Source organism: Enoplosus armatus, chromosome 13 (genome assembly GCF_043641665.1).
Source record: "Enoplosus armatus isolate fEnoArm2 chromosome 13, fEnoArm2.hap1, whole genome shotgun sequence".
Lineage (NCBI taxonomy): Eukaryota > Metazoa > Chordata > Actinopteri > Centrarchiformes > Enoplosidae > Enoplosus > Enoplosus armatus.
This window is the reverse complement of record NC_092192.1, coordinates 9,112,767-9,140,298: the sequence shown is the minus strand read 5'-3', so window position 1 is coordinate 9,140,298 and position 27,532 is coordinate 9,112,767. Positions and strand designations below refer to the sequence as shown.

The window sequence follows — 27,532 nt, the reverse complement described above, 5'->3', positions numbered from 1 at the left end:
AGAATCAATTATATACTGAACCGTACAGTAAATAACCTTCTGTGCTACCTCGGCTCAGGTGCGACTGCAGCATGTTAATTACAAAGCCACATTATTTAAAGAATCACTGGCTGAAGAAATTGATTGTGCTTAGAAGTCTCTGTGCTTACCACAGTCTTTGTAGTCTCTGGAGGAGACAGGATAAGGCAGAGGCTCTTCATCTCCCCATAGCTTGTCTGTTCCTATAGCATTGTTTCTAGCTTTTAAATACTCAAGGAGTTCAAACATTGTCCCATTTCATCCATTATCTATGATATTAACCCGTCCAACCTCCTCAGCCTCTGTTCCGCTGGCTATTTCTGAAAAGCTAGCATGTTGTAGTTTTCCGTCTATATTTTAAGATTAATCTGCTGGATCGTTATATTTGATCACCAAATCATTTTAACCAAGCATAGAATATTATTTCGGTAGCATTCAACAACTGCAGCTTCCATGTAGGGGTGGGTACTATTTCAAAATTTTCCATACCAATATGACAGTTTCTGAGTTTCTGACTCTCAGTACCAATTGTATATTCACCTCACTTTCTGGAACGTTTTCTACAACAGCCTGAATAAAACATAGTATAAAATTAGCCATATTTGATTAAAGAACAAGTACACAAGACTAGGAGTCTGGCCAAGCACATTTCAAATATCCACTGACCCTGATGTGACCATTTGGAACTTCCTTGAAGTGAAGTGTTATTATTAAGTGTTTTTCACTCTGTAGTAAACGGCAAGAGTGCAACAAACACTGAGCTCTTGCCACAGACAAACAGCTCATCCTCTTCAGTGGAAATGCGTAGACAGAGCTGTGACGAGTCGCTCCCAATGGACACGTAAACTTAGAGAGGGGTAAAAATAGATGTGAAAGGTGAAGAAGTCAATGCCAGTGGCACTGCAGTTGGTCAGGATGAATAGAAAGCTCTAAACCCTAGGCTACATACTGTATCAGGAGAATGTGCTATATTGATTTTAGTGGTAGAAAGTAATGTGGGCTGTGTGTTCGTCGAAGTGAGGTGGGAAAATCCATCAGGACTGATTTCACAGTCCGGTTTTCTCCTGCACGGTTGTAGTGGTTACCTGCTGTTTATTGAGAACTGAATAACAGGGTGAGTGAAAGAGCTTCGAGTCTAATCTGTATATCTCTTGTCTCCACCTGTTCTATCTCCAACCTCTTTCCCCTCATCTCTACTTTCTCCCTCCCCGTCAGTGAGCGTATGAAGCTGCCCTTCATGACCGACCAGTGCGAGCAGATGCTGAAGATCTGTAATGAGTTTGTCAGACTGCAGGTGTCCTATGACGAGTACCTGTGCATGAAGGTCCTGTTACTGCTCAGTACAGGTAATGAAACACGTCTCTCTTTGGGGAAAAAAATCACAGCTTTGTTTTTTTGAAATTCAGGAACTGCAATTATTCTGGAATTAAAACAGATCTCAGAATCACTTTTCCATTGCATCTACTATGTTCCACTGCCGCAGCCTTTTCATTGCAACGTGAGGAAGGCTCAGTTTGTCACAGTAGAGTAGTATGTTGAGTGGAATGGGGACAAACTGCATCGTAAATACAAATTGCTACTCGCAGTTCAGCAGTATTGATGAGAATGGATGAGTGAATAACGTCTGGCTCAGTGTGCCATCTGCAGACATTTCCGTATTTCATAATGGCTACTGCAGGCAGAAAGGTTAGCTGTACGTGGATGAATTAATGAACGAATGAATGAGTATGTGACTGAGCCGCTTCTCTGGATCCTTGAGCATCTGAAAACCAGGGAATATTTGGAGTCAAAGTCCGTTTTTTCTTCAAAACCATTTTACTATGTGACACGACAGTAACTACATTTCTTGTTGTACCACTTTACTGCTAATGAGGTTCAAACATACACTCAATGTATCATCATTAGAAATGTTTCTGTACTTTGGTTGAGTAAACGACAAAGCAATCAATAGCTTGTTTCCTCTTGAATAATCAGGATTGTGATCTACGGTGCACAAGGTCACACTTTTGAACTTGTGTCATGTGGCTGTTTTAGCTTTGTGAGTCATGCAGTAAAACAATACAAACTTGAAGCAGTTCCAAGTACAGCCTTTTAAAAAAAAGAAAAAAGTGCAGCAAACAATAAACATGCCGTGAGTGCAGAAATACAGCAGATTAAGAGCAAGTCTGGTCTGGTTACAGCACCTTAATGACGTGTTAGAAGTGCACTGATTTTCACAAACTACAGTACAAACCTTTGGCCTGCGGATCTTCATCTGACAGCTCACTGTGGCTGTTTCTGCTCGTCTCATTCCTCCCAACATTTAAAAACGATCTGCTGACGAAAAGCACAGTGAATGAGCGTTGGCTTGTTTTGTAGACACATTTCTAGTCATCGGAGTCAGTCAGTGCTCACCTCAGTGGGGCTTTCCCTTTGTTTACATTGAAATGATGGAACGCGCCTTTAAACGTTTCAAACACTTGTCTTGCATTAAGTCATTGTTTGGTTTGATGGTCTCTTTTTATCCCCATATTTAAGTTGCCAAAGTGAAGAGTTCTTTTAAGGCTCTCCTTGTTGCACTACAATTCAACACACAAGGATCACATTTCCTTTCATAAGAGGCTGAGACATCAATACTAAAATAAAACTCCATATAAACAGATTGCAGCTCAAATTCTCACTCTTCTCTCTGTTACTGTCAAATTATGTAACAAGACCAAGACCAGTTTTCTGGCAGTCATTTAAAGGCACTTCGTGAAAAGGTGGACAACAGCACTTCATTACATCACAGATTGATGATCTGTTCGACTGCAAGAATGTCAAAAGGTGAAATTTTCCTTCAGGGGCCTTTCGTAACAACATTATCACTCTAGTTTTCTAAGCTTCCTGAAAACTGTTTTCCTGTGAAAGTACAGTCGGTTTGTCCTCTGTAGTCACTGTCTCAGTGTCCAACAGGTACTTAATCTCTGTAGACAGCTCAATTTTTTTCTCCCCATTTATAGGAACAGTTGCTGCTTTGACTTGTAACCACAGACTTGCTTCCAAAGTTTGTTTGAAAATTATTAAACGCACAGAGACGTCAACCAAGAGTTAAAAGAATACAACTCTGTTTCTCATCTCAGAGGATAAAAGACGCCTTGCTATGTACTCATCATGATCGCAGATTGCCTAAATAAGAGCACATAATGAAAAACCTCATTACAACAAAACCATTTCCCCAGTTTTGATCAGTTTTGCTGAGTTTTGGATTCAGCAGAGATTTCTTCTCATTCTAAATGTATTCTGAATGCATTTTGATTTGCTGGCAGTGATTTGCTTGAGTTATTTTAAAATGAACAAATTAGTGAAGGTCATTAGAGGATGGACTCTAACAACAAAAATGTATGTAATCTATGTAATTGTCACCATTAAAATCTCCAGATAAATACTACACAGCATGAAAAAAAATATTATTAAATCAACCTTTTTCCCAATTATGTAAATGTCCCTTTGCTGAGGAGGAGAGCTTTCTTCCTTCCACCTCACTCTCGGTGAATGGCAGGAGAAAGGATGCACTTTAGAGGCGTATTGCTCGTTATGCAGAGGAAATGACATTTCCATACTGAGCCCTGGTTGCATTTTCGTACCTGAGAGCTATTTCCATCTGTTCCCCTCAGGGATGGAAATACTATCAGGTCAGGACAACTGCTGTGAGCTGTTTTAATCATTCCTCATGCACACTAGTGAAAATTAAAGTCGCCTATGGGACAGTTTGATTTATTGTGTTACGCAGTTCAAAAGGCTTCACTTTTAGCAGAGTTAACCTCTTCACCACCACATTTTTAATAATTGTAAAAAAACAACACACAAATGGGTCATAGTAGCTTTTCTCTTTTCTATAACAACAAAGCTCTGTAAAATGAAAATAACACATTCAGTTATTTATTACTAAATAATCCACAGTAGAGAGCAGGAAAAGCCATCTGCTTTTACTCTTTTAAAAACTGTCTCTCAGCCAAACCTGAACATGCATAATGCAGAGGCCAGATAGCACTAGCTCTGCGGTATCTCCCATTTATCTGATTATGTAAATCGGACACTATTTCACCCCGACCCTGCCCTCTGTGGCTTTGCATAATCTGGAGGCCAGTTACTGTGGCTTTTCCTGGGCCCAATGCCAGCCAACAGACTGACAGGGAGTCTGTGATGAGATGAGATGTTTCTTTCATCAATTTGTGTTGTTTTTTTTGTTTTAGCTTTTTAGCAGTGACCAGCACAGTCAAAATCCTCAGTGTGTGTTCTTTAAATAATAATTTACAGTGTAAATGCAGAGTTTATGATATTTATGAGGTATGTGTCCAAACGTTTACTGCCCTTTAGATTCTCACCCAGACCACATCAGTTAGGGAACACACTGCACAGTAGCTATTGATGTTACCTTTAGTTTTGCATATTTTCCACGGCCTAGAGCAATCTGGTTGGGAGGTGCGTGCATGCATCTGTGTGTGTTTAGCCAGCGTCTCCTAAGGGTCCTTGTTGGGGTCCAACACAGCAAGTTTTAATGAAGTTTTAATGCCCTGTGCTGTTTTTCACAGCAGAGAACAGGATAAAGAACAGACTAAGACATAAAGCAACATTGCTGATTGACTTTCAGTTTCAGGCAGATGTTTAAATGTGCATAATCGGCTGTTCACATCAACAGCTGTCCAGAAGAGCAGATATTTATATAAATCTGTCTACATCAAAGTTGGGTTCTTGGTCTAATGTGGATTTATTTGGAGTTCTTAACATGAAATCCTTTGGTTATCAACTGCCAGCCTAATATAACAACAATGTCCTGTTAGGATTTTAAATTAGTTCATTTGATGTTACCACTGAGGTTGTGAGTGGCACCAGCTACAAATGAACTCTGTGTCACTCATTAACAATGGTTTTGTTTTGTTTTCATTTTTGTATTTTATTTTACGAGTCACAGTCCTGCCATTGCCGGCTAACTTGCGCACTACTGATGTGTCTGTCGATGTCTGTTATGTTTGTGTGTGTGTGTGTGTAGTCCCAAAAGATGGCCTGAAGAGCCAGGCGGTGTTTGACGAGATCAGGATGACATACATCAAGGAGCTGGGAAAAGCCATCGTCAAGAGAGAGGAGAACACTAGTCAGAACTGGCAGCGCTTCTACCAGCTAACTAAGCTACTTGACTCCATGCAGGAGGTTAGAAAAACACAGACACACACTGACATGTACTGCATGCTTAATGTTTTTCCTCATCTTTGTTCCATATAGGATATGCTACATAGAGGGCAAACATGTCTGTAGCATTTTACAAGTGCACTATGGTTTCCTTTTTTTCATACCAGCCAGGCTTTTTCTTTCATATCTTGCGGTTCAAGTGCATCAGTAACTTGGGGTTCTGCTGAGTTCCCTGCACCATGCTGATGAGTGTAAAACCCAGAGGAATACTCACAGATCCCACTGAGTGCATTATGTTTCTGGTACAGGCACTCTCTGTAGCTCGCTCTCTGTAAAGCCTCTTTCTTGCAGAAGACCTACTGTATATAGACCCGAGGATAATTTAAAGATAATCCTACAAATTGAAAAAAAAAAATGTATTAGACTCTCACTAATCTGTCTGTGTCTCTGCCCCCTGGATGTCTCCTCCAGATGGTTGAGGGTCTTCTCCAGATCTGTTTCTACACCTTTGTGAATAAAACCCTCAGTGTGGAATTCCCGGAGATGCTGGCGGAGATCATCACCAACCAGATACCAAAATTCAAAGACGGGAGCGTCAAGCCTCTGCTGTTTCATCAGAAATGACTGCCTTAAACTGTGAAGCGATGCCTTAAATCCTGCCCTGCCCGTGTACCTCTCTGGGGCCCCAAGCTTTCCCCCCGAAGCCCTAAGCCTTTGCTTGTCCTGCCTCCCCTATCACTCTGATTCGAACTCCTCGGTTTTACCCCGGCCCCCTCTAGGAGTTCTGCCACGCCCCTCCAGGCCTCAGCCATTCAGCCTAATCTCGGAGCACAATGCCTGTGGTCTCACGCCTCCTAATTTGGTCCCAGGTTTGGCCGAACTACGGTAGGACACCCTGCTGCCGACCTGTAAGCCCGTCCTCTTGGCTAACCAAGAAGAATTTGTCCTCTAGGGGAAATATGTTGGCTCTGAATGTCTTGTGGGTAGGATGCATTTTGGGCAATCAATTAATTTTTTTCCAGCCCCCTGATCCCCTCCTCCGTCCATGGCCCCGTCCTCAGGTCTTTAACGCTATTTCTTTTAGTGGCCGCCTGCCTACTCTCTCCTGCCTCAAGTGTTTCATTGCTGTTTTCACTGACAGGCCAACACCTAGAAACACCTTTTTTTCTGTCGTCCAACTCTCTGGATTAGCAGACTTTTGAAGCTCGAGCCCACCGTTCCTCTGCTCACCTGCCCAGCTTGTCTCCGTTCGCCCTTCCCGGCTCCACTGCGCAGAGAATGTAGTGACTGTTCGCTTGTTGTGGTTTCCAGAGGACTGTCGGCGATGAAGGGGATAAACGAAAAGACCGAAAAATTTGAAACATACTCTGACATGAGAGAATTGTGTTTTTTCTTCTGGACCCGAGGACATTGAGGGTGAACTATTTTCAGCTGTGAATCAGTTATCTTTTCTGAAAATGACATGAATCAGATTTATATACCTGACCAATGGAAGAAAAGACAAAAAAAAAACAGCTAGAGGTATATTCTTCATTTATTTTATGCAGACAAGCATTTCTGACCACGCTTACACACACAAACATACAAAGTACACGCCGACACACATTCACTCAGCAAAATGTTTACACAGGATGTATCTGAGAAGGGAAAAACAGTGCCTTTTAGCTTTTAAAGCTCTTCATAGCCATCCTCTTTAAACTGTTGTTTTTCTTTTTTTGCAAAAGTATCTAACCTTAACATCCTTCCACATATTTTTTCTGTTTTAGTTTTTTCCACGCTGGCAATTCCTTTTTTATTTTCTTTCCAAGCTGCCATTTTGCTGTTTTTAATGTGAGCAGCTCTCTCTGTTCTGATCCCCAGACGTGCATGAAGGGAAGACTGCCAGTGGTACAGATTAGAAATGTGTAGAGCAGTGTGAAACAGTAAGATCTTCATCTTTAGGTCTTAAGCAAATTGAGAATCACATGAAAAAAAAAAAGACAAGATCAAAAAATGTTAAAGTCCCAAAACACATTTCATCTATTTGTCTTTTTGATGAATATACTGCTTCTCCCAATCAGTATCACACTGTGTTGAAAAGTTACAGTACACAGATTATATCAACAAATATAATGGTGAATACAAATCCACACACTTTCTCTCTAACAAGCTTGAGGAGCTTTGTGCTAAATGGACACCACTGGAATTTTAATAAGGCATATCTATTTTTTTTTGCATCAAATATTTAGTGGTATTTAAATATTAGGGTTTAGATCTTGGAATAATCAATGAGTTGTTTATTGGAATAAAATTTTCTTACAAACCTTTTATTCAGATAAAATTAGGGTTTTAGAACTAAATTGCCTTTGAAAAAAAAGCATCTAAGGTGTATATGTGTTAGTAAACAGCCATAATGATTCAAGCAAACCTGGCTTGAAGTAAAAAAAATGTAATTTCATTGCCAGCTACATTCATGCTGAGGTTCTACTTTAGTAAATGGTTTCATACAACTTTTATTTTAAAATGTGGTTTCATGGAGCTCCACTTACCTGGCTAGACTGCCTGTTCCCACCTCAGAAATCACAGCAAGGTCAAAAAGGAGTGGAAATAGTTCCTGGTGTGTGTTGTAACCTAACAGGAGTACTAGACTGGTTGGATTTTCTAAGATAAGCTACCATGAACACAGTAAGCGCTAGACAAACCTTCAAATACTCATCAAAATACTCTGAATCAGACTTGTCCAGACATAATTAACGTCATCATCAGTACCCTTGATAGATAAACAGAAAGCAGATTGTGACAAAAGTGTTGGCTCAAAACACCATTTTAGATGAAATGTACCCTTCAATCAGCTTCATCTCAGAAACCTAGGAACTGGGGTTATTATTAAGGTAAGTCTATATATATATATATATATATATATATATATATACATACTGTATATATTTGTTTTGTATATGAGATGTGAAAATAGAGACGCCCATAAATGATGGAACCTCTGTTCTCAGCACAGGATAACACCTCTAAAGTTGAAATATTTTTGGAAGAAGATGCAGTTTGGTCCAAATAATTTGCGAATCAAAAGCTCAGGCTATGAGTGACTATATCACTTGGATGTGTTCCACTAGTGCCAAATGTAATAACAGGTTTTTTTTTCCCTGTATATGTCTTTTCCTGGAGATGTGAACGAGTGATTATTCAGTTGGCATTATGTGGTTTTTGTAACTTTGCTTGAGGGTGCTAATTTATGAGAAAGAAAATCATAGTTTTGTGTCACACCTACACCAGCTGAAAAGTAGTGATTGTTATCAGCCGAGTAAGGGTATGATAGACTTCTCTTTCTTGGAGATGCACAAAATATTGTATTTTTGAAATTGCAAAGGAAGCAGTGGGGGTCAGCGTTTGGTACATTTGTAATGTGAAACATATTTGTACCAGCTTATGTGACGGCCAAAGCAAAACACATTAACAGCGCAGTTGTACATTGGCTTCTGCTGGAAACACAGTGCCCCCCCCCTCCCCCTCATAGAAGGCACAGCTCTATTTTCCTTAGCGTTTCTGCCTAAAACGTCGACCGTACGGATTTTCAGCGGTTTACCCTGAATGGTACTCGCTCCCCTCCGCAGCGCATAACTCTGAATGGCAGTTAGCAGACCAGGTAGCAGGTTGCCATAGAGACCGGCCATTTTGTGTGTTACTTATAGCTAACAGCACAGCAGGCACTGGACGCATACGAGCCACTCTTCAATAAGAAGCATTGTGCTTTTAATAAGCCATTCTGCCAAAGGATGGTCACTCACAACAGGGTTGTTTCATGTACAGTGCAGGCTTTCAGCTTCGCCCGCTAACTCGTCAGTCTCGTGGCCTTGTGCTGTAAAGATCATGGGCTTGATGCCGCTCCTTGTTGATTACTCTGGGGAGGATTTGACTAAACTGTCTATTTGTTTGACTTTTGCATACAGTATTACATTCGTTTCCAGGTGGTGGTGCTTCAGAAAACCAGCTTTAACGCGTAGATGTAACCATAATCCTGCTCATTTCTAAATGGCCATAGGTGTGTATATAGCAGCGCCGACATATCCAGTGCAATGTAAACAGTCTCTATTATTACAAAATATTTTTACATGGACATAACCTCTATACTCCTATACATTTTACCTTTCAACTACATGTTCGACTAAAGGCCTTGCGAAAGGGAGACAGACAGCCATAGAAATAAGATTTCAAATCAGGAAATAGATAATACCCTTAACAAATATCAATGCTTTTGGAGATTGATCTATTGTAAAGAAAAGAAAAAAAAAACCCAATATTTTCTGCGATTTTGAATACATCCGCTTGATCCTCTTTGATATGAATAATTTTACCCAATCCTTTTTGTACATTTGAACGAGTAAAGAAAGTAAATATTTTTCCGTTTATTGGTTTGTGTTTGATAAAGGTTAGACGTGTTGAATACATTAGGAAGTGTTAAACATGTTTGTCTTGTGAAGTAAATGTAAATTCTACGAGTCAATGGGAAAGTCAACATGAATGCTCACTGTGTTTTAAAGTTATAAGGAAACGATGGGGAGGGAGGGAGGGAAGAGGAGACGGACTGGAGGAGGTTTTTTGCGTTATATAAGAGTGACCAAAGCAGAGGAGAAAAAAAAAACAGAAGTATTCAAGCAGTTACATTTTAAGTAGCACTTATTATCCAACTTCTAGTACTTCTTATTTTATTTGAAAGGTATCTTTTGTAAAGGTCCAGGCTTTGGACCCCATGTATATTGCTTTGAGGATTTACTGGTCACTTTAAAATAGAAAACGAAACAAAAAAAAAAAAGTTGAATCTCCGCGTGAAAGTAAATCTACCAGAGCCTGACGGAATTGCACTACCCTCATACTGGTTGATAAAGTCTATTTTGTATAAAATACATGCAAATATTATCTGTAAAGATAAAGGGCAGATCATGTTTCACTGGTACATATGGCTATGGCTTTCATTGAAGTCTGTTTTGTTTGCATTTCAGTTATGTAAATGTAATCCAATGTAAAAACAAACAAAAAATATAAAATGTTTGTTTAAAAAAAACAGTTTGTTTTACTTCTGTATTACACCTCTTCTGTAGTCAGTGTCGATATTTTCACCTATTTGATTAAATGTTGAATTAAGTTATCTGTGTTGTTCTTTGACATTGGATTTGGCATCGTGTTGATAACAACTTGGATGATGTTTTTGTCATCACTGGTTGAAAGTGGAAATTCGGAAAAGAACTGATTTTAGTTCAAACATCTTACACAATAAAGTTCCTGTTTTTCAACGCTCAGCTCCAGTGGTTTTATTTTTTCAGGCTAACTGTTTCCCCCTGCTTCCAAACTTTATGCTAAGCTAACCGCCTCCTGACTCAACGCACAGAGTCTGGTATCGACCTCCTCATCTAAAGTGAATAAGTGTATTTTGCAAAATGTCTGGACTATTCCTTTAAAAGCAGACACAGATTTACTATATACGTATATAAGTTTACGTTAGCAGATTATGGCACAGTTCTACTTACAGTGGAACCACAACTGTAATGAATACTAACGTGATCCAAACAAGCGCCGGCCCATTCCAAAGATGGCGCAGCAAATTTGATTCGCGCAAAATAGCTTGTGCCGGAAGCTTGGTGATGTAGTGATTATTTGCAGGTCGTGGGACAGAGCTCATATGATAGCTGAACCACACTGCACAAATTAACTTTGTAACCGCGGGCAAATCCATTTATTGATGCGATTACATTGATACGACTTGATTTTGGTCCAAAATGTCACTGTTGTAGATGCCGGTTTGAATTGAACACTGCAGTCACAAAACAAAGGAAGCACTGCTGCATGTGTGAATACAGCCACAGTATAAATATTCAGGCATTAACTCCGACAGAAGAATCAAAGACCCCAGCTGCAGCTGCTGAACATTTATCTTTAATTCTGCACAATCTTTTCACCAACACATCTGAAAGAATATTTAAGGCTGTAGATAGACTTAAATGATACAAAAAATCTGGGCAACAAAAATGGAATTAAGGAATTAAGTTAGTATGCTAAAAATACAAAATATAAAATTTCATACTTAAAAAAATTATACCTTATCAAATGCTGTGTATTTATTTACAAAGTCGATAAAACACTTCAAAACGAATACAATTCAGGATTGCGCCTTTAAGAAACTCTCATAAATAAGAAGTTCATATATGAACAAAGTAGTCTCATTTCACATTTAAGTTGTTTTTTTTAATTCTCCCATTTGATTTTCCTGTTATAAATGCTAAAAATGTTCTTTCAATGTTCTCCTGAAAGAAAAACTAAAGTTCAACAAAAAACTTTTTTTCCCCAGAAAACTTTATACAGATGTTCACCAAGTGGTTTGAGGAAAACGTTCAGCTTTGACTCATGAAATGAGAACATTCATCGGAGCCCCAGAGCAGACCAGCTTTCATAGACGTATCAACAATTAACAATTCTGAAAAATGAATGATTTCTCTTTTCTCCAAATGTCTGAGCTTCTCTGAAAACCATCTGTATTTCATTTAATTTGCTCATGAATGACAGGCTGTGAGCTCCGGATCCAAATGTAAATGTCCGTCCTCTTCAGATAATTACTTTGGTAGGTCATGACATACATGACGCAGGCGACTATGTCATATTTTCACTTTGAAATTACTTCAGCTCCATGCTGTCGAAGATTAAAGCATCAGTAAAGCAAATGATTGAATCTGAGTGATGGTTTAAACTAGGAGAAAAAGATCCAGGTTTAAAATAATGATCCATCATCTATATTTCTGTAGTAAAAACATTGATGGTTTGGAACACTGGTGCTCTGTGATGTGAAAAATACAACAACCTGGTTGATGATTATTCCCTACCATTATTTCCAAATAACAAAATATACCAAGGAAGCAGAGCAAGGCCTCACAGCTGGGCTTGTTTTAGCCAGCAGGAATCGGTTGTCACTCCTACGCTGCACTGTAAACCGCTGATCTGCTTTGGAGCTTGTTTGAAATTTTTCACATTTTTTGCGAGGGCTCTGCAGGGAGAGGCATTATAAATAAGGATAAACCCAACGCTGACCTTTCGGCGAACTGTTTTGAAGGCGACCTCATCCTGTGCTGATCTGCCCCGGGGCTGCTGCTGTTGATCTGGAGCTCGGAAACATTAGCCAGGTTGAGTCTTGTCCTGGGGAATTACCGGATCGCCACAGCGAGTGCTTACAAACACATTTACAGCTGTACAACAAAACCCAATCATTTAAATCCGCTTAAAAAGCTCCAGTCCCCCAATGGGATTAGCAATAATTCAAACAGCGCACAGTGAGGAGGTGAACTAGCAAGTCCAAAGTTAAAGGCCACTTGCTTTGTATTATGTTCCCTGTCATCATCTCCATCATTTCCGCAGGAAGATTTTTCTGTTTCTGGCTGATAAAAAAGAGGAGACGCTGAAGCAGTGGCAGTGCAGTTCAAATTCATAAAGCAAGGGCTGAAAAATCACAAACCTCACAGCTCAGAAATATCAACTAATTTTTACAAGTGATTCTCTCTTCTACCCCCCCACCCCCAAACCACTTCTGTCTCTCACACACACATTCCAGGTTCATTACCACATCATCTTCACCAAGACTTGGGAAGTCATCGACACTAATCCAATAACAGCCGGAAACCACAGTGGGACTCTTTTTCTTTTTTTTTTTCCAGTGCAATTCATGGGTCTCTCCACAGTCTGCTTCGGTCCTGCATCATATCCATTTGCTATGGTTCCTCTGGTCCAGTTTCATTTCCCAGTCTAGAGCGGCCTAATCAACAATAGTCCAGTCCAGTATAGTATACGATCTAAGAGAGTCTGTTCAGTATTGTGCAGTCAAATCTAGCCTAGTCCTCTTTTTCTTGGCCCTGGACTATAAAAACTCCACATAGTTTTCTGGGATCAGTCCTGTTCGGCCATCCAGAGTCCCTTCCAGCCAACCGGGCTCCCTGGAGCCATGAACTGGAGAGAGAGAGAGAGAGAGAGAGTGAAACATTGATTTTGTTTAAATATCTCAAGATAGAGGGGTACAATACCCATAAATATGTGTCACTTAAACATGTGGACTGAACACGTGCAGAGTGAGAGAGAGCGTGGAGGAATGGGGGTTAAGACACAGATGCAAATAACTGAGAACAGGGCAGTTAATAATTTCACATGTTTCTCATTTTCTAAATGTTCCATATCTAAATATTTTGAGCGGATATCTCTGGCACACAAATAGGGAGCATGAAATATGCGCCTGGGTGAGAAATGTCAACTCCAGACAGCAGTGTTTCCTACATTATCAGCTATTTTCATCAAATGCAGTTGAAGGTGAGAACTAGCTAACTACTGAAATTATATTTTGGTAAAAGGTGTAAAACCAAACAACTAACAGCTTATGGTTATATATTGTTGGAACCAGCTGTGGTTTGCTATTGAGGAGTCTACTGAATTAATTCCATCATGCTAAAATTGTTATGCAATCGCATTCACTTCATCTGTCCTTGTCCCTTTAACTCTTTATATACAGTTGTGTTGTTACATTGGATGTTCTTTCAGCAAAGCTGTTCAGCTTTGACTGTTTGTCAGAAAAGTGAATATGCAGCCTAACATTAATGCAGGGCCAAATAAACAGTGAAAGTTGTCAGGCAATGGACAGTTTAATCTAAGTGAGCTGCTCGGGTTTAATGCACTTTTGTTTTGATTTTGGAAGGAGATATGCGGACATACTTCCTATTATAAGTTAAACAATGTAATATTATCTTTGACATTCCTTAAACCAGTATTAATTGATTTTATTGGCCACTTGGGGGAAGAGGAAGAAGATGTAAACACAACATTGAAACACTGATATATTATGGACTTACAAAGTTGACATGGCCAACATATTAACAAGCAATTTCCTATTCACACATCCTGCACACGTAGAGCAAGATTAGCATTTATTTGGAGTCGAGTTTCTGGCCACTTGTAAGTCCAATATTCACTCTTCTTTTAGCTGTTTTGGTCTCCACCAACTCCTGAGAGAATATCTGGCTCTTTAGCTGCTGAATGCTCTGCTATGTTCACCAGCTAGTTGCTAACTTTGTCTGTCAGCTGTTTGGTGCTGAGAAGGAACCAAAACAGTACAGTTGTGGGCCATAAAACCAAACTAATGAGCTGAAAGACGCTATAAACTGCAGAACAACCTCTTTCATATTACCACAGTCATTTGACCCATTGTTAATATATAAAAAAGTAGTGATTAGTGCAGCTTTAATGTTAAAATGTTAACAATTAATGTGAAGCAGGCTCACTAATTACTAATTTGAGAGCATAAATTATTTATTTTAGAGGAAGAATCAAGTAATTTGTGCACAGGAATTATTAATCATTATTGATAACAAGTTGGCTGCAGTGAAAACAATTTCTATTTCTGTGCATTGTTTCATGCTCATAATATTGGAACATATTACCCTGCTTGTGCCCCCCAAAAAATTAAACTAAATCCAATTATTTCTCTGTTGTTGTATACGGCTGCCATATTCCTCAATTTTCTGTTGAGCGACTGTGAGGCAGGAAGATGGGATGTAAACATGTGGTAGATGCAAACTGTAAATATAAGCAAGTTGACGATGAAGTTTAGCTTATAAAAGGAAATCCAACTGAGAAGCTGATTTAGATTTGAGGGTGTACATGTCCCAACAGCTCTCTTGACTAATGCTGCAGAGCTTGACATGTATGAACTTTCAACAATACTTCAACTTGGAGGAAGCAATGTAATTGAATTAATTGCGTGTTGCTGTGGCGTGCAGTATATTATAATGTTCTGGTTAAAGACTCAACAAGAGAACCTCCGGCAAGATATGGCTAAAATACAGGAAATTAAAAGGAACATTGCTGCAGAAGTAAATTGTGTGTTCACCACATTTTGTCCTCACAGGGAATCTAACTCTAAAATGCTGCAGACCATGTTACCACAGAGTTACATCAAAGACAGAAACCAAATGTGAACTGAACACGACAGTGCACAAGGTTTCCGTCTGTCTTTGATCTTCATGGATCTGATTTCAACAAACGTAAAAAAAAACCCCTCTTCTTCTGAATTCAGTTTGTGCAACAAGTATGAATTAAAACTGTGGCAATATTCTGTATAACAGCTAAGATTAACTGTAACAGTATTTTAATGACTGCTAAACTGGCCTTTTGAAGCTGCGTTATGAGCTCTGTGGGGACAGCTGGGATGCTCCGTCCTTGGCTAGCCATGAGCAGACTGGGGTGTTGAGATACCACTGTAGGGATTACATGTCCCCAAGGTCACATTTTGACCCAAAGGGCTCCGGTGACACTGCTCTGCCTTACATAACCTGCAATAGTCTTAACGCAGCTAACTCTATTTAGGGTCTGGGGGGGTCAGAGAAACCATGTGTCAACTGACATGACCAAAAGAGTGAATCCCTATCAATCTTGAGTGTGTGTGTCCCTGCATGGATTTACAGCGTGCCATGATAATGATTCAGTTCATATATATATATGTATATTTGCATAAGTAGTTTTATTATCCTTATCCTTATTTGTGCAAATCTGGTCTTCATTAGGAAAGTTGAGCCAAATAAAACTGTGGGGATATAAATGTGATTTACAGTTTCGGGAGCGGAGGCTGAAATTAGGCTGGCGGGGACTTGGACACTGTCTGTATCGAGATTCCAATGCAGAGGGGAGGCGGAAAGGCAGTTGAAAAACAATAATACGATTTTCAATACTTTCCTGTGTCATCCTTTGTGTCCATGTGTTGGGTTACTTTTATATTTATACTTGTTTTTTCCCAAAACAAAGCAAATGACTCCTCAGATCTGAAAGATATTAAGTGCTTGGCTGCGTGCAAAAGCAATGCATTGCACTTGACTGCATCTGTTGCAGTCTAGTCAGTCTCTAATATTCCCTGGATAAGTGTGCAATAAGAGCTTATTTTAAAGCCAGGTGCTGGATAAAAACACGCTTAACAAAAGGAATAATATATCACACCCTATGGATTTAGACTCCCAGTAATTTACTGCAATGTGCCAGCAGAAAAGCTTCTTCAACTCAAGTGCACCTTCCTCTTTTCTCCAACATGACCACCACACTTTACTAAAGGGAAAAGTCTGGGAAGAAATGATAGGGAACCATTTAATTTTATTATAAAAAATATGATGGTAGTCAAAATATATGGTAGTCAAGGGAAAATGGTGTAAAAAGCCTTCCGCTTATACATTTTTGGGCAGAATCCCTTGACTACTTGGATGAATTTAAACATATTTTCAACCCCTACGATGAATCCAACACCAAGGCTAAATGAAGCCCAGCAAACTCCCAAGGCTGACTTTTTCGTTTTGACAGTAATTGTTTGTTTCTATACAAACATCAACCCACATTCTTTCCTTTTTCCTTTCTGCTGGCAAGTCCAGTTCCTGACTCACCGTTCTCAAAGATGGTCCCAGCGATGAAGGACAGCTCGGAGTCATGCTCTGCCTTGCAGGCATACAGCGCTCGAGCCTTCCTGCCCGCAATGCTGGAGACATTAAGAGAGTCAGAGTGAGACAGGAGGTTCTAGGTTGATTCACAAAGCTTTCAGTTCGAAACAATGCTTCATTTAGACACCTTAAACTAGACCTGAAGTAATACCTTAAGTTACACAAACCACAAACAGGTCATTACTTTATACGAACTGTTTTATAAGTACCATGTGGCTGTATTCACAAATGAAAGGATGTCTTCCAGCACTAGTCAAACTTTAAGGAAGTGATCTTTGTGGACTGTTATGGATTTCCAGCCTTTTTATTGGGACACATAATGGCCATATATTTCAAATTTAAAAGTACCATTTTTCTTCTGTTACAAGCCATTTTTTTTTTATTCCTGCAGCTTATACAGGATCAGGGTCTGCCACAGAATCTGCTAGCTGCCATGGAGAGGGTAGCGGTTGAAGGAAAGGCTGGCGTTTTTAGGGGGTAGCTTCGGCAGCAGTACCAGGACACTTCAAGCTTGAAACGTGAAGCACTGTAAAGTAGTGACAGGCACTGTATGTCTGCCAATTAAATTAAGAATGACTGCTGCCTGACTTGTGTAAAAATAGTTGAGAGTACCTTGAGCCAAGATGCTAGATCCACTGAGGAGCAATTTAGCTTTTAAAATTCCCTACTTTTACTGGAAAGGTCTGAGGTCATGGTCAAGTGTCTTGCTCAAGGACACTGTAGTAGGGAAGACACTTGCAGCAATAAGCCTTTGGGTTAATGAGCTTTTTCTTGAATTACCTTCATAAATTCAAAGTAAACTGACAACGGTCGCGACATCTGGCTTGATGAGCTACTTAAGCAAATAATAGCATATTGGCATATTGCTAACAGCAATCAAATAATTTACTGAATAGTACTTGGTGAGTGCTTGAATCAAATTTCACCAAGTAGAACTTCTCATACGTAAGATATACAAATATATATATTTCTTTGGATTTCCTCTCTTTGTGCGTCACATGCACAGTCTTCTAATGATTCACTGTGATTAGCGACGAGGTGTGATTAAATCATTACACAAACAACGGGTACCAACCTGACAGGGGAGGAGTCGCTGGAGGCGGAGGAAGTTGGCTGTGGACTTGATGGGGCTGAGAACATCGGCCAGGAGGGAGAGCGTGGTGAGGTGGGGCTGGGAGACTTTGCACTGCTGGACACATACCCACAAAATGTGCAATTTATAGCATTGACAGTATTATATCGATTAATAGAAATTATAATTTACATATGTATACAGTTCTGGACATTATCAGCTGTGACCAGTGAAGCATTCTTAAATTACATGACGCATTTTTCTTACCTGGTTGGTATACTTCCACGACTCTTTGGGTTCAGCCTGGAAACACAAGATGAAATAAAAACCAAAATGAAGTCATCCATCATAATCAATGAGCCATAAGGTTAAGTACTAAAATGTTTCTGGACTTGTGAAAACAAAGGAAAGCTATTTTGACTAACCTGATATTAATTTAGACATTACAGTATCCCTCAAGAGAGTTTGTGTTACTGACGAGGTTTTCCCTTCTCTCTGTCCTCTCACATGAGGTCTACTTGCATTAGCTTTCCAACACACAAGGAATAAATGACAAGTCCGCAGAGTAGACCTCCCAGCTTGCTTGGCGTAAAAAAAATAAATTAAAAAAAAAGCTAAAACAAAACCCAAATCATTTAGCTGCAAGGGGAAACTAACTCCTTAATAGGTCTCAATGGGTGTCGCTTAATGTGATCCAGCCCTGACTAAAATAACAACCTTAGATGGAGGCTAATGGCCATGATGAAGATAATGGGACATTCTGGTGAGCCTCCAAAGTCAAAACAAATGTAGGATTTTAGCTGACTTCACTGTGGATACACTGGGCCCCAATGTGATTCTGGTACCTGGTCAATATATTTTTATTAATTGCTACATTTTACAGTCTGTAGACAGCGGGGACTGATATGTAACATCAAATCGTTACAGACAAAATGTATTTATTTAGATTTGGTTGTCGTGGGACTCTTTCCAAGCGTAGGGAAGAGTGTGTATCAGTAATCTAATCTAATTTCAAAATGGTCAGTTGACGTGATGCTGTATAATATAATTCATCCTTCTATCTAACCAAGCTGTGTGCCTTCATCAATCTGTTTGTCATTCCATCCATCTAATCTCAGGCTGCAAGATGCTGGTGAACTGACACTGCAGTCACACACACTCATCGACCAGGTTGATCATTAAAGTCTCAGTTTCTCTCTCAGAAATGACACGTAGGCTGCTATCCATCACAGGCTGCCCTGAAGGATGAATGATGGTCAAGAATGAGAGAAGGCGAGACTGAGAGGCATGTTGAAGATTGGAGTGAGAAAACAGCCAGGCGTAACGAAGGGAGAAAGCCAAGAAAATGTATTCATGGTCAATCAAATTACGTAAAAGCTTTGAGATCATTTTCCTTAACAAGTGTATTTTACATTATTTTTAGTGATGAACATATACGCATCCATCGCAGAAAAATCTGTCATAAACAAGGCCAGAAGAGACATGAGGAAACCGAACGCCCACCACTTTGCATTCACGCAGCAGCACTGATAAAACGCAGCCAGGCTGCTGTGCATCATGACTGATGACATGTGTGACTTGCCTGATACTAATAACCTCTAATTGGGTTCTATAAGAAATCTTGTCTGCAGACCTCCCTGTTCATATACCGAACAGCAATTTGTCTCCATTATCTAAAGGCTTCAAAACTGCTTCTTGAGCCTTTTTCTCCTGATTCGTTCACCAAGTAGATTTAAGATGTGAAATCAACAGGGTTCCTACCTTTGAACAGATTTAACTGATCTGATTTAAAACATACACTCAGAGACACTCGGACTGCCATTATAATCAATGACATTTTGTTGCAAGAATTTAGCTAAATGGTACTATTGAAGCTAATAGTGCTACCGTTCAGTTGTATTCACAGAAGAGTTCATTCACGTGAAGGTGTGGAACAAAAGCGCTGTCCAAGAGCAGAGTGCAGCTACGTGACCGGATAGACTTTGAAGATGGTCGATGACTTTGTTTGAAGTATACAGCAGCCATGAGAGTAGCAAGAAAGTACTGGAACTTTGACTGCTACTTCAAATTATGAAGTATCTGGAGCCACATTGGTGGAGTTTCAAACCTTTTCAATCTTTATGTTAAATTCTAGTGAGTTCCCAAAGATACCAAACATGTCAAATTGAGTTTTGAGTACATACTGTAATGATGGAGACTACATCTATATTTCTGTTTGATGTGATGGTGTTTTGGTTTGTATATTTCAGCATACAGTTTCAATGAAGTGTTTGACCAAACAGATACAGGATGTGATGATGTGATATTGTGATAATGTGGAATGTTTTTCTTTCTGAATTTCAAAAAACATATTGTAAAATTTGGGGAGACTGAAGAGTTAAGCCTTGGTCAACCAAGTTTAACACAACACTGATATATCATCATGTGCAAGCAAACAGTTGCTTTTTTATATATCTAGGAGACACAGGGCAACACAGGGCAATGCATTTATTTGAAGTCATGTTTCTCTCCTTTACGCTCTAGTTTCATCTCTACCAACTCCTGAGAAAAACGTCTGGCTCTCTAGCAGCTTAATGCTCCACTATGTTCCCCAGCCAGTCGCTAAATTTGTCTGTCTGCTGTTTGGTGCCGTACCAAAACAGTGAAAAACTGAGGTACTGTGCATACACATGATTAGGGCAGGATATTACTCTATTTTTCTGTGTCAGACAGTTCTTCCCTTTTCACTGTTGGTTATTCTACAGCACATAGGTGAATCAGGGCATAGTGCATTTTTCTCTTATCTACCACTCTGCACATAATATCAACTCATTCATAGCAGGGCCCTTTTTTATAGCTTTTTTGAGGATACGAAATGTGGTTTCCATAGTGACACTGCCATATCCTAAGGCGAGATTTGGGATAATCACGGCCTGTCCCTCTTTATGAACAAACTTATGATCCACTTCAATAACCAGCGTCAACACTGTCACTCATTCAATAACACAAAGAGGAGAAGTGATAAATGTATATTCTTTGCTGTAAGGAGTCCATCTGCTGAATGCACTCTAGCAGATAATAGTGGCTTTAGCTCTGCAGTGGAATCACACATTGCCAAGTGACAAATATAGACAGCGTGATGGATTTGAGGTGGAAAGTTCATTCTTGATCTTGAAAACAGCAGTTGTCAAAACAATTTCACCACACGGTCCACTCTGGCTGTTGCGGAGCTTTTCATCGTATCACACTGATGACGGATGTTTAAGTTGACAGCACTTTGTGAACTTCAACTTCATAAATCGACTTTGCAAAATGAATCTTTTGGTTGATTCCGAATAATTCTAATGTTTTGAACTGAGTGTTGAGCAGATGGAGCTCTGACTGACATCCAACATGGATTGGAAGCAGAACAGGAAGTGAGATCCTTTTAATTCAGTGATACACTGTGAAACTGACCTGTTTATTTTTTTGCCCTTGACAGATCGCAATCTTGGGACATGAGCTGCAATACAAATGACTAACAGGATGATACATACTGTTTGGTATAAATAAGACTGAATAAACAAGCTCAATCAAGCATGTTTAAGACATTTTACCAATGTAGCTTTAACATTGTAGATATTATCTGTCTTTCACCATACAGTACTGGATTAACTTTCTTTCTATATTTCATTTCAGTGGAGTTTTGACCACCAACTTAAAGAAAAAACAGCGAAATCTTGTGGTTATGTTCCTTATTTACATATTAAACTGTCAGTTTGAGTGATTGTCTAAACGATCCATATTCTCTCTCTATTTGTCACTCACTGCTTGTCAATGCGCTCTCTCTCATCTTCCTCTGTTTCAATTTCTTTCCGTCCTACCCAAGCTCCCTCCAACCCATTCTTCTTCTCTCCCTCCAACTACAAAGCTGTAGGAAGAGACGAGGAGAGATGATTTCCAGCTGACAATCAAGATATTGTGATTGAATTCATAAATCAATAGTGTTTTCTTTCCTCTGCTTTGGAAAGACTGAATTTTCCTCATTTTTTTTCTCAGTTAAGACTTCACATTTGCCAGCAAACAGCACAAGAAATGATACATATTACAGGTTACAAAGTGAGGCATCTTGTTTCAGGTGAATGTAGTCTCCCCATGGAACTCGCGCCACATGTGACTGATGCCCCCCCCCCCACCCTTGTTGTATCCTTTTACATCTGTGTGAAATGTTGTCATGATAACCACATCAATTTTTGGGTTTTGTGAGGTCACAGTGACCATGACCTTGACCTTTGTCCACCAAATCCTCATCAGGTCATCCTTGAGTCTAAGTGGACGTTTGAGCCAAATTTGAAGAAATTCCCTCAAGGCGTTCCTAAGAATGTAACGGACGAACAGACAACCTGGAAACATGATGCTATTGCTGGCGCGGAGGCATAAAAAGTATTAAAAGCTGCTGTACTGCAACGACAGCATGCAATTCTTGTGCTCAACTTGGCCAGTGTGACGGTTCTCCTGTTGATCACACCTCTTTCTGCAGTGATGGATGTCATGTCTTTTGAAAGGTGACAAATATAGTTCGGGTTTACAACCTTGGGAAGGTCCCTTGAGTAGGAATGTGTCGTCTACTGTCTAAAGGCCAAAATAAATCTGACCTGCAAATATCAAGTTTGGACTACAAAAAAACACAAGGGTGCAAAAAGCTCTTCAATAATGAGCATCATAAATTTGAGTTACTGTTGTCACAGAGGTGTCACTGGGCCCAGCAACATCTCTGTGTTTTCACAATGAGAGCAAGATGCTGTGAATTACAGTGCTACAGGCTTAGAAAAGTTAAGTTGGTAAATAAACTGTGCTGCTTCTTTCCTCAGTGGACAGTTCTATCTATATAAATGATGACGGCACTATCTCATCTTTTTACCGTGCAGCCGAACACTAAATTCTCACAATTATTTATCTCACTGGCAGAGAGAAGCTGGCCTTTTATTTACTTTCCCCTGCAAACCCAAACTGCCTCCATGTTTACCTGTTGTCTTGATAAATTCAATATAATGTCCATTTCAACACTATTTTCATCAGTACAGTCATGTCATACTCACCCTGCTGCTCTGAGTTTCTCGTTTCTAACAGAAATATTGTTTTCATTTACGAATTGATTCCAGTCCTTTCACTTTTACATTTTTCCCGTTAAGTTACTGTGAATGCAACTCAACACTTTAAGCAGACTTTTCACTTTAAAAGTCTTCCACTCTTCCCAATACTGGTAGGCTTTTAATGTGGAAAATCTCCAAAAAGCGTTGAGTTTCACTGACGGCAACTTAATGTTAACTGGGAAAAGGAAAGAAACATTTTAATTGACAGATGGATGAAACTGGTATTTCTGTTGAAAATAGAAACTCAGAGCTGCAAAGTGGTGAGTATAATATGACTCTGTTGTTGTCGTGAAAATGTGCATTGTGCTGAATTTACCATGTCAGAGCCCTTGTAGTAGGTTGCAGGTAATTTCACCCCCTCAATGTATTTTTTATTATGTTCACTGTTGATGTTGCGTTTTCATTATCATCATCCAAACAGATCAAGTTGTAACACACAGCCCCACTCATGACTGTGCAGCTTGAGGTGGTGGTCAGCGTTACAGGAACTCATAAATAAATAAATAACATCAGGGTTGCAGCTTTAAAACCCATTTCAAAACGTAAGTCGAATCCCTCTGGAGCGACTGCCTGCGCTCACTGAAGATCTGAAGATCTAAGAGCGTGAGAAAGAGACGTATTGTGTCTGTACTGTGCTAAAGGCAAAAATAAATAAATGAGTGAAGAAAATATCAGAAGGCAGCTCATCAGTAAAAGCAGCAGAAGCAGACACATGTAACCTGGTGACTGGCACTGCATGCGAGTGTGTAAATGGGTGTTATACTGGGAGGAAGAAATATTTCTATGACAGGTTTCTTAGAAAATGTCTTTATCACAATGGAAATTTTTCTTCTCACCCGTGTGTGGGTTTATGGGCTTTCTGGGGGGTGATTAAATTTTACAGTTCTCTTTCTCTCTTCATCTAATACTTGCTCTTCACCTCTCTTTTGCTTTTTTTGCTTTTTGCTTTTCTCTCAAATGCCAAACAGACAGAAGGAATACATAAAACTTCACTGACTTTCCCCGAGGGACACAAGGGAGACAGAAAGAGACGTTTTGCCATTTATACTTTCACTTTAGTACATCAGGTTAGGGGTCAGCATTACTATTAGGATTATTGGAAAGAGTAATAGGGATGCAATTTGTTTGTGAGAGAACGTGTGTGTGAAGAGACCTCCTGGCATTTTCCACCTGAAAACAAACCATAAACGGAAAAAGTCCTGAACAGTAGTCAAGGTGCCAAAACTGAAAATAACATCCGCCTCAGGGGAATGCGGGGCTTCTGAAGGCCCAGTTGTTAACTTCTGACCTTTGTACCTTTCTCTTGTCAGTGATAAGGGTGCAGGCTGGCTTTTCTAGGAAATTCATGATGTCTGGCTCAGGGAGATTGGGAAAACACGGTCTGGGCTGGGATCTGAGTCAATTACCCCAGACCCTGTTTGCTGGGAGGCATTTTATGCCGTAATGGGCTTTAAATAAATCAGATTTTGGGCATCCATTAGCTATTGGAGAAGGCTACTTGTTCAAAGGAGAAATATTGATCCTTAACTTTGCATATAAAACAGGTTTTATTGCTTGGATTTAAAGGGCGACTCCAGCAATTCAGTATTTGCACTTCCATTACAGTACATTAGGGGACTTTCAAGATACAGAACTAAAAGGGAAAGGTCAAAATCGAAGCAACGGAGGCCGAGATATCCTCACTTTTAGTATAAGTGAAGCTCCAAAAATACTGGATACTACACTACACACACTACTCCTTGTTAAGCCCTCCCTCCCTGGTAACACCCATGTCAACTTCCCACACACAGCTCAGACTGGACAAATTCTTCCTCCACAGTCTCGGATTACAAACTGTCAGTGGAGTGGCCCTTTAACTGGTCCAACTTTATCTGGAGAGACTAAAGCATTACTATAACAACGTAAGAAGTAGTTTCCATTGTATTCATGGTCAGGGTGACACTTAATGTGTGGATTAACTTGAAATAACATTCAAAATGACTATCCCCATCAAGTGTTACTTCAGCTAATTATAAACTTTCAAAGTCACTATCACAAAGTGTTGCTGCTTAAGCTGATGTGAGTTCCCACTGTATAATTTCATTATAGTTAATTTTACATTTTCTTCAACTCCATAAGAGCCTTAATGAGAACTGAAATCTTTGGCTCTTGACCTCAGTTAAACTTGTGCTCGAACTTCACTGCTGAACTGGAGAATTGTGTTTTTTGTCAAACAAAACCTTATCTGTTGTGGCAGAGTGTTTGCGTGTGCGAGCATGTCTTCAAAGCACTTGCAAAACATGAGGTGAAATGTGTTTCCAATAAATCTGTGACCTGCAGGTCTCGATCGCCTTCCTGACCTATGAGTAAATTTAATCAGATAAAGCTTCCAGAAGCCACAAATGTATTAACTTTTATCCCCCTTAACCCATCTTCTTCAGGCTACATTAGAGGGAGTAACAAGATGTGCAGCAATTCAAAGAGCCACATATTATCTAATTCAATAAATACTATCCTGCATTTTTAGTTACAGATTTCAATGACAACACAGCCATTGCTCACAAACAAACAAATCTGTTGGAATGATTCTCTTCTTATTTTCTATGTTTGTGCTCTAACAGAGGCAAACTATTATCTCAAGCTCTCAGGAAGATTGCCACTCTTGTCATGAACATTTTGCTGAGCATCCTGGCAACAAAATTTGTCCAAGGACATTATTTTAGTTTAATGCCATCATGCATTCTTCCTCCATAAATGTACTTAAGGTAAAGTGGCAGTTCTCAATTTATTGATTTACAACAAAGACCTATCATCTGCTACTTTGATGCAAATGTCAAACCTTCCCTCATTGTGTGCATTGTGTCATCATTACCTATAGTAACGAATGAGAAATGCATATTTATTTATATGAGAGTCTGGCTTATTACCATCAACCAACATTGGAACAACTATATTTAATTCCAGGGTGAGGGCAATTTGCCTGAGATGAGATTGATTTAATTTCTTTGGTTTCATCTCTCTTTCAGTTTTTGTGTCAAGACAAGCAAGACTTATCTTAACAACCAGGTATCAAATTGATTACTATGGACAACACACAATGTGTGGACTGTTTTAAAAAGAGACAAATCTCACCATATCTATCTTGGCCTTGGCAACTCCTTTGAGATTCACACTTCACTGACTACTCCAGCCAGAAAGCTTTGGAAATACGCTTTCTTTTCCCCTCGATGTGTAGTGTTTTCATTGTGGTTGGTTGTTGAGTAGCTGCAAAATCCACCCAGAAGCTCTTTAAATCTAATATAAAATCCTCTGCTGTGAGTCTGTTCACACTGAGCTGGTTCGGGTTTGACCAGACGCTACTCTTTTTTCACACGTGGAGATAAAATGTAGCCATTATCCAAGTGCAGAGGACAAGGCTTTCCATCTTCCATCCAAAATTGGCAAGGGCAGAGTTAATGAAGGGAAATATATTTCACCTTGATCACACATGCACACATACAATACATACAGAGAACACTTGACAGCAATGTGTTCCACACAAGAACATAATTTTTCACGCACCATTAGGTGCTCTATCATGACCAAAAGGTTGTTCACCTCAGTCATTAAATGCCTCTTTAATGCGACTCATAATAGGAAGACTATCTGTAGCATTTTTCATTTCATTTCCTTATTTCTAAGATGTCTGATACAGCAGCAACTGACTAGTTCTCCTCTCTACAGTTATTGTATGTGGTTGTACATCCTTCATATATATGACCACCTTGTCAGTCTCAAGCCTTCAGACACAAAATATATGATAACAGGATTTTTTGGTGTTTCCAAATCCCAGTATTTAAGGACTAAAGTCATAGTGTTCCAAAATATTCTTCATACAGTACTGTATAACTTGTTTTCTCTGTATATTTACTCGTGGCTGTTGTAATTAGGGCTGATCTACAGCGCAATGAAGCCAATGACAACTTTCCACAAGGAAACAATAACATACAGCAGAATCAAGAGTATGTATGAGTATTATTTAAACATATTCCATTATGTTTTTTTCAATGTAATGTTGAAGAGCACTAAGACAGATTTAGAATAAAGGTATGACGCTGGATTTCCACAGTTGCTACCACAGCAAAGACTTAGAATTGATTGCTACAAGTGCGGAGGATGTTCAAAACATGTTGCTTTGATTGATCACATCAGTCAGATTACGACCCGATGTCCTCACCAGCGACAGAGCATGAACAGATGTACAGGGCAATGTATGAAAAGAAGAAATAATAATTCACATCTAGGTGAGTAAATGAACACAAGGTGAATGTCACAAGGAGAAGGAGACAGAAGGAGAAAAGTAATTGGTGGCGACGTGCAATCGTCTCGGTGACAGGCTGTACTTGAAGGTCTGTCACTGTTGTGTCAGTAAATGAGATGATTGGTAGTGTGTATCTTCTCTTGGTGTAACAAGGTGTACGTCAACATGCAGAAACAACATGATGGAATAGACGATCCCATGATGGCGGGCAGATGAAGACACTGTTTGAGTTTGTGTGTTCGTGCTCAGCTCATGTCGTTGTGAATTCCATATGCCTGCGTGTGTGTTTACACCTGTTAATAACCTTAGGATGGGTGTGTCCAGTGTTTATATGAAGATATATGGTACTTCTCACAGGGAGAGTGGCTTGTTCAGACCTGTTAAAACATTTTTGTTTAAGTTGGTCTTTGGT

General features: G+C 39.6%; 2 protein-coding genes across 2 annotated transcripts in view; one reads left to right on the top strand and one right to left on the bottom strand.

Moving 5' to 3' along the window:
* The window catches only part of LOC139295286 (glucocorticoid receptor-like), a 63,910-nt gene extending 54,203 nt beyond the window's left edge, over positions 1-9,707 (top strand). Inside the window, exons 8-10 of the mRNA XM_070917451.1 lie at positions 1,234-1,364; positions 5,030-5,187; positions 5,638-9,707. Of these exons, the coding sequence (XP_070773552.1) occupies positions 1,234-1,364; positions 5,030-5,187; positions 5,638-5,790 (442 nt within the window). The 3' untranslated portion in view covers positions 5,791-9,707. The remainder of the gene's footprint in view (positions 1-1,233; positions 1,365-5,029; positions 5,188-5,637) is intronic.
* Positions 9,708-13,026: 3,319 nt separating this feature from the next.
* Positions 13,027-27,532, bottom strand: part of LOC139295053 (rho GTPase-activating protein 26-like) — an 83,135-nt gene continuing 68,629 nt past the window's right edge. The window contains exons 21-23 of the mRNA XM_070917129.1: positions 17,734-17,844; positions 16,605-16,696; positions 13,027-13,143 (exon numbers count right to left, since the gene is read on the bottom strand). Coding sequence (XP_070773230.1) covers positions 13,055-13,143; positions 16,605-16,696; positions 17,734-17,844 — 292 coding nt within the window. The 3' untranslated portion in view covers positions 13,027-13,054. The remainder of the gene's footprint in view (positions 13,144-16,604; positions 16,697-17,733; positions 17,845-27,532) is intronic.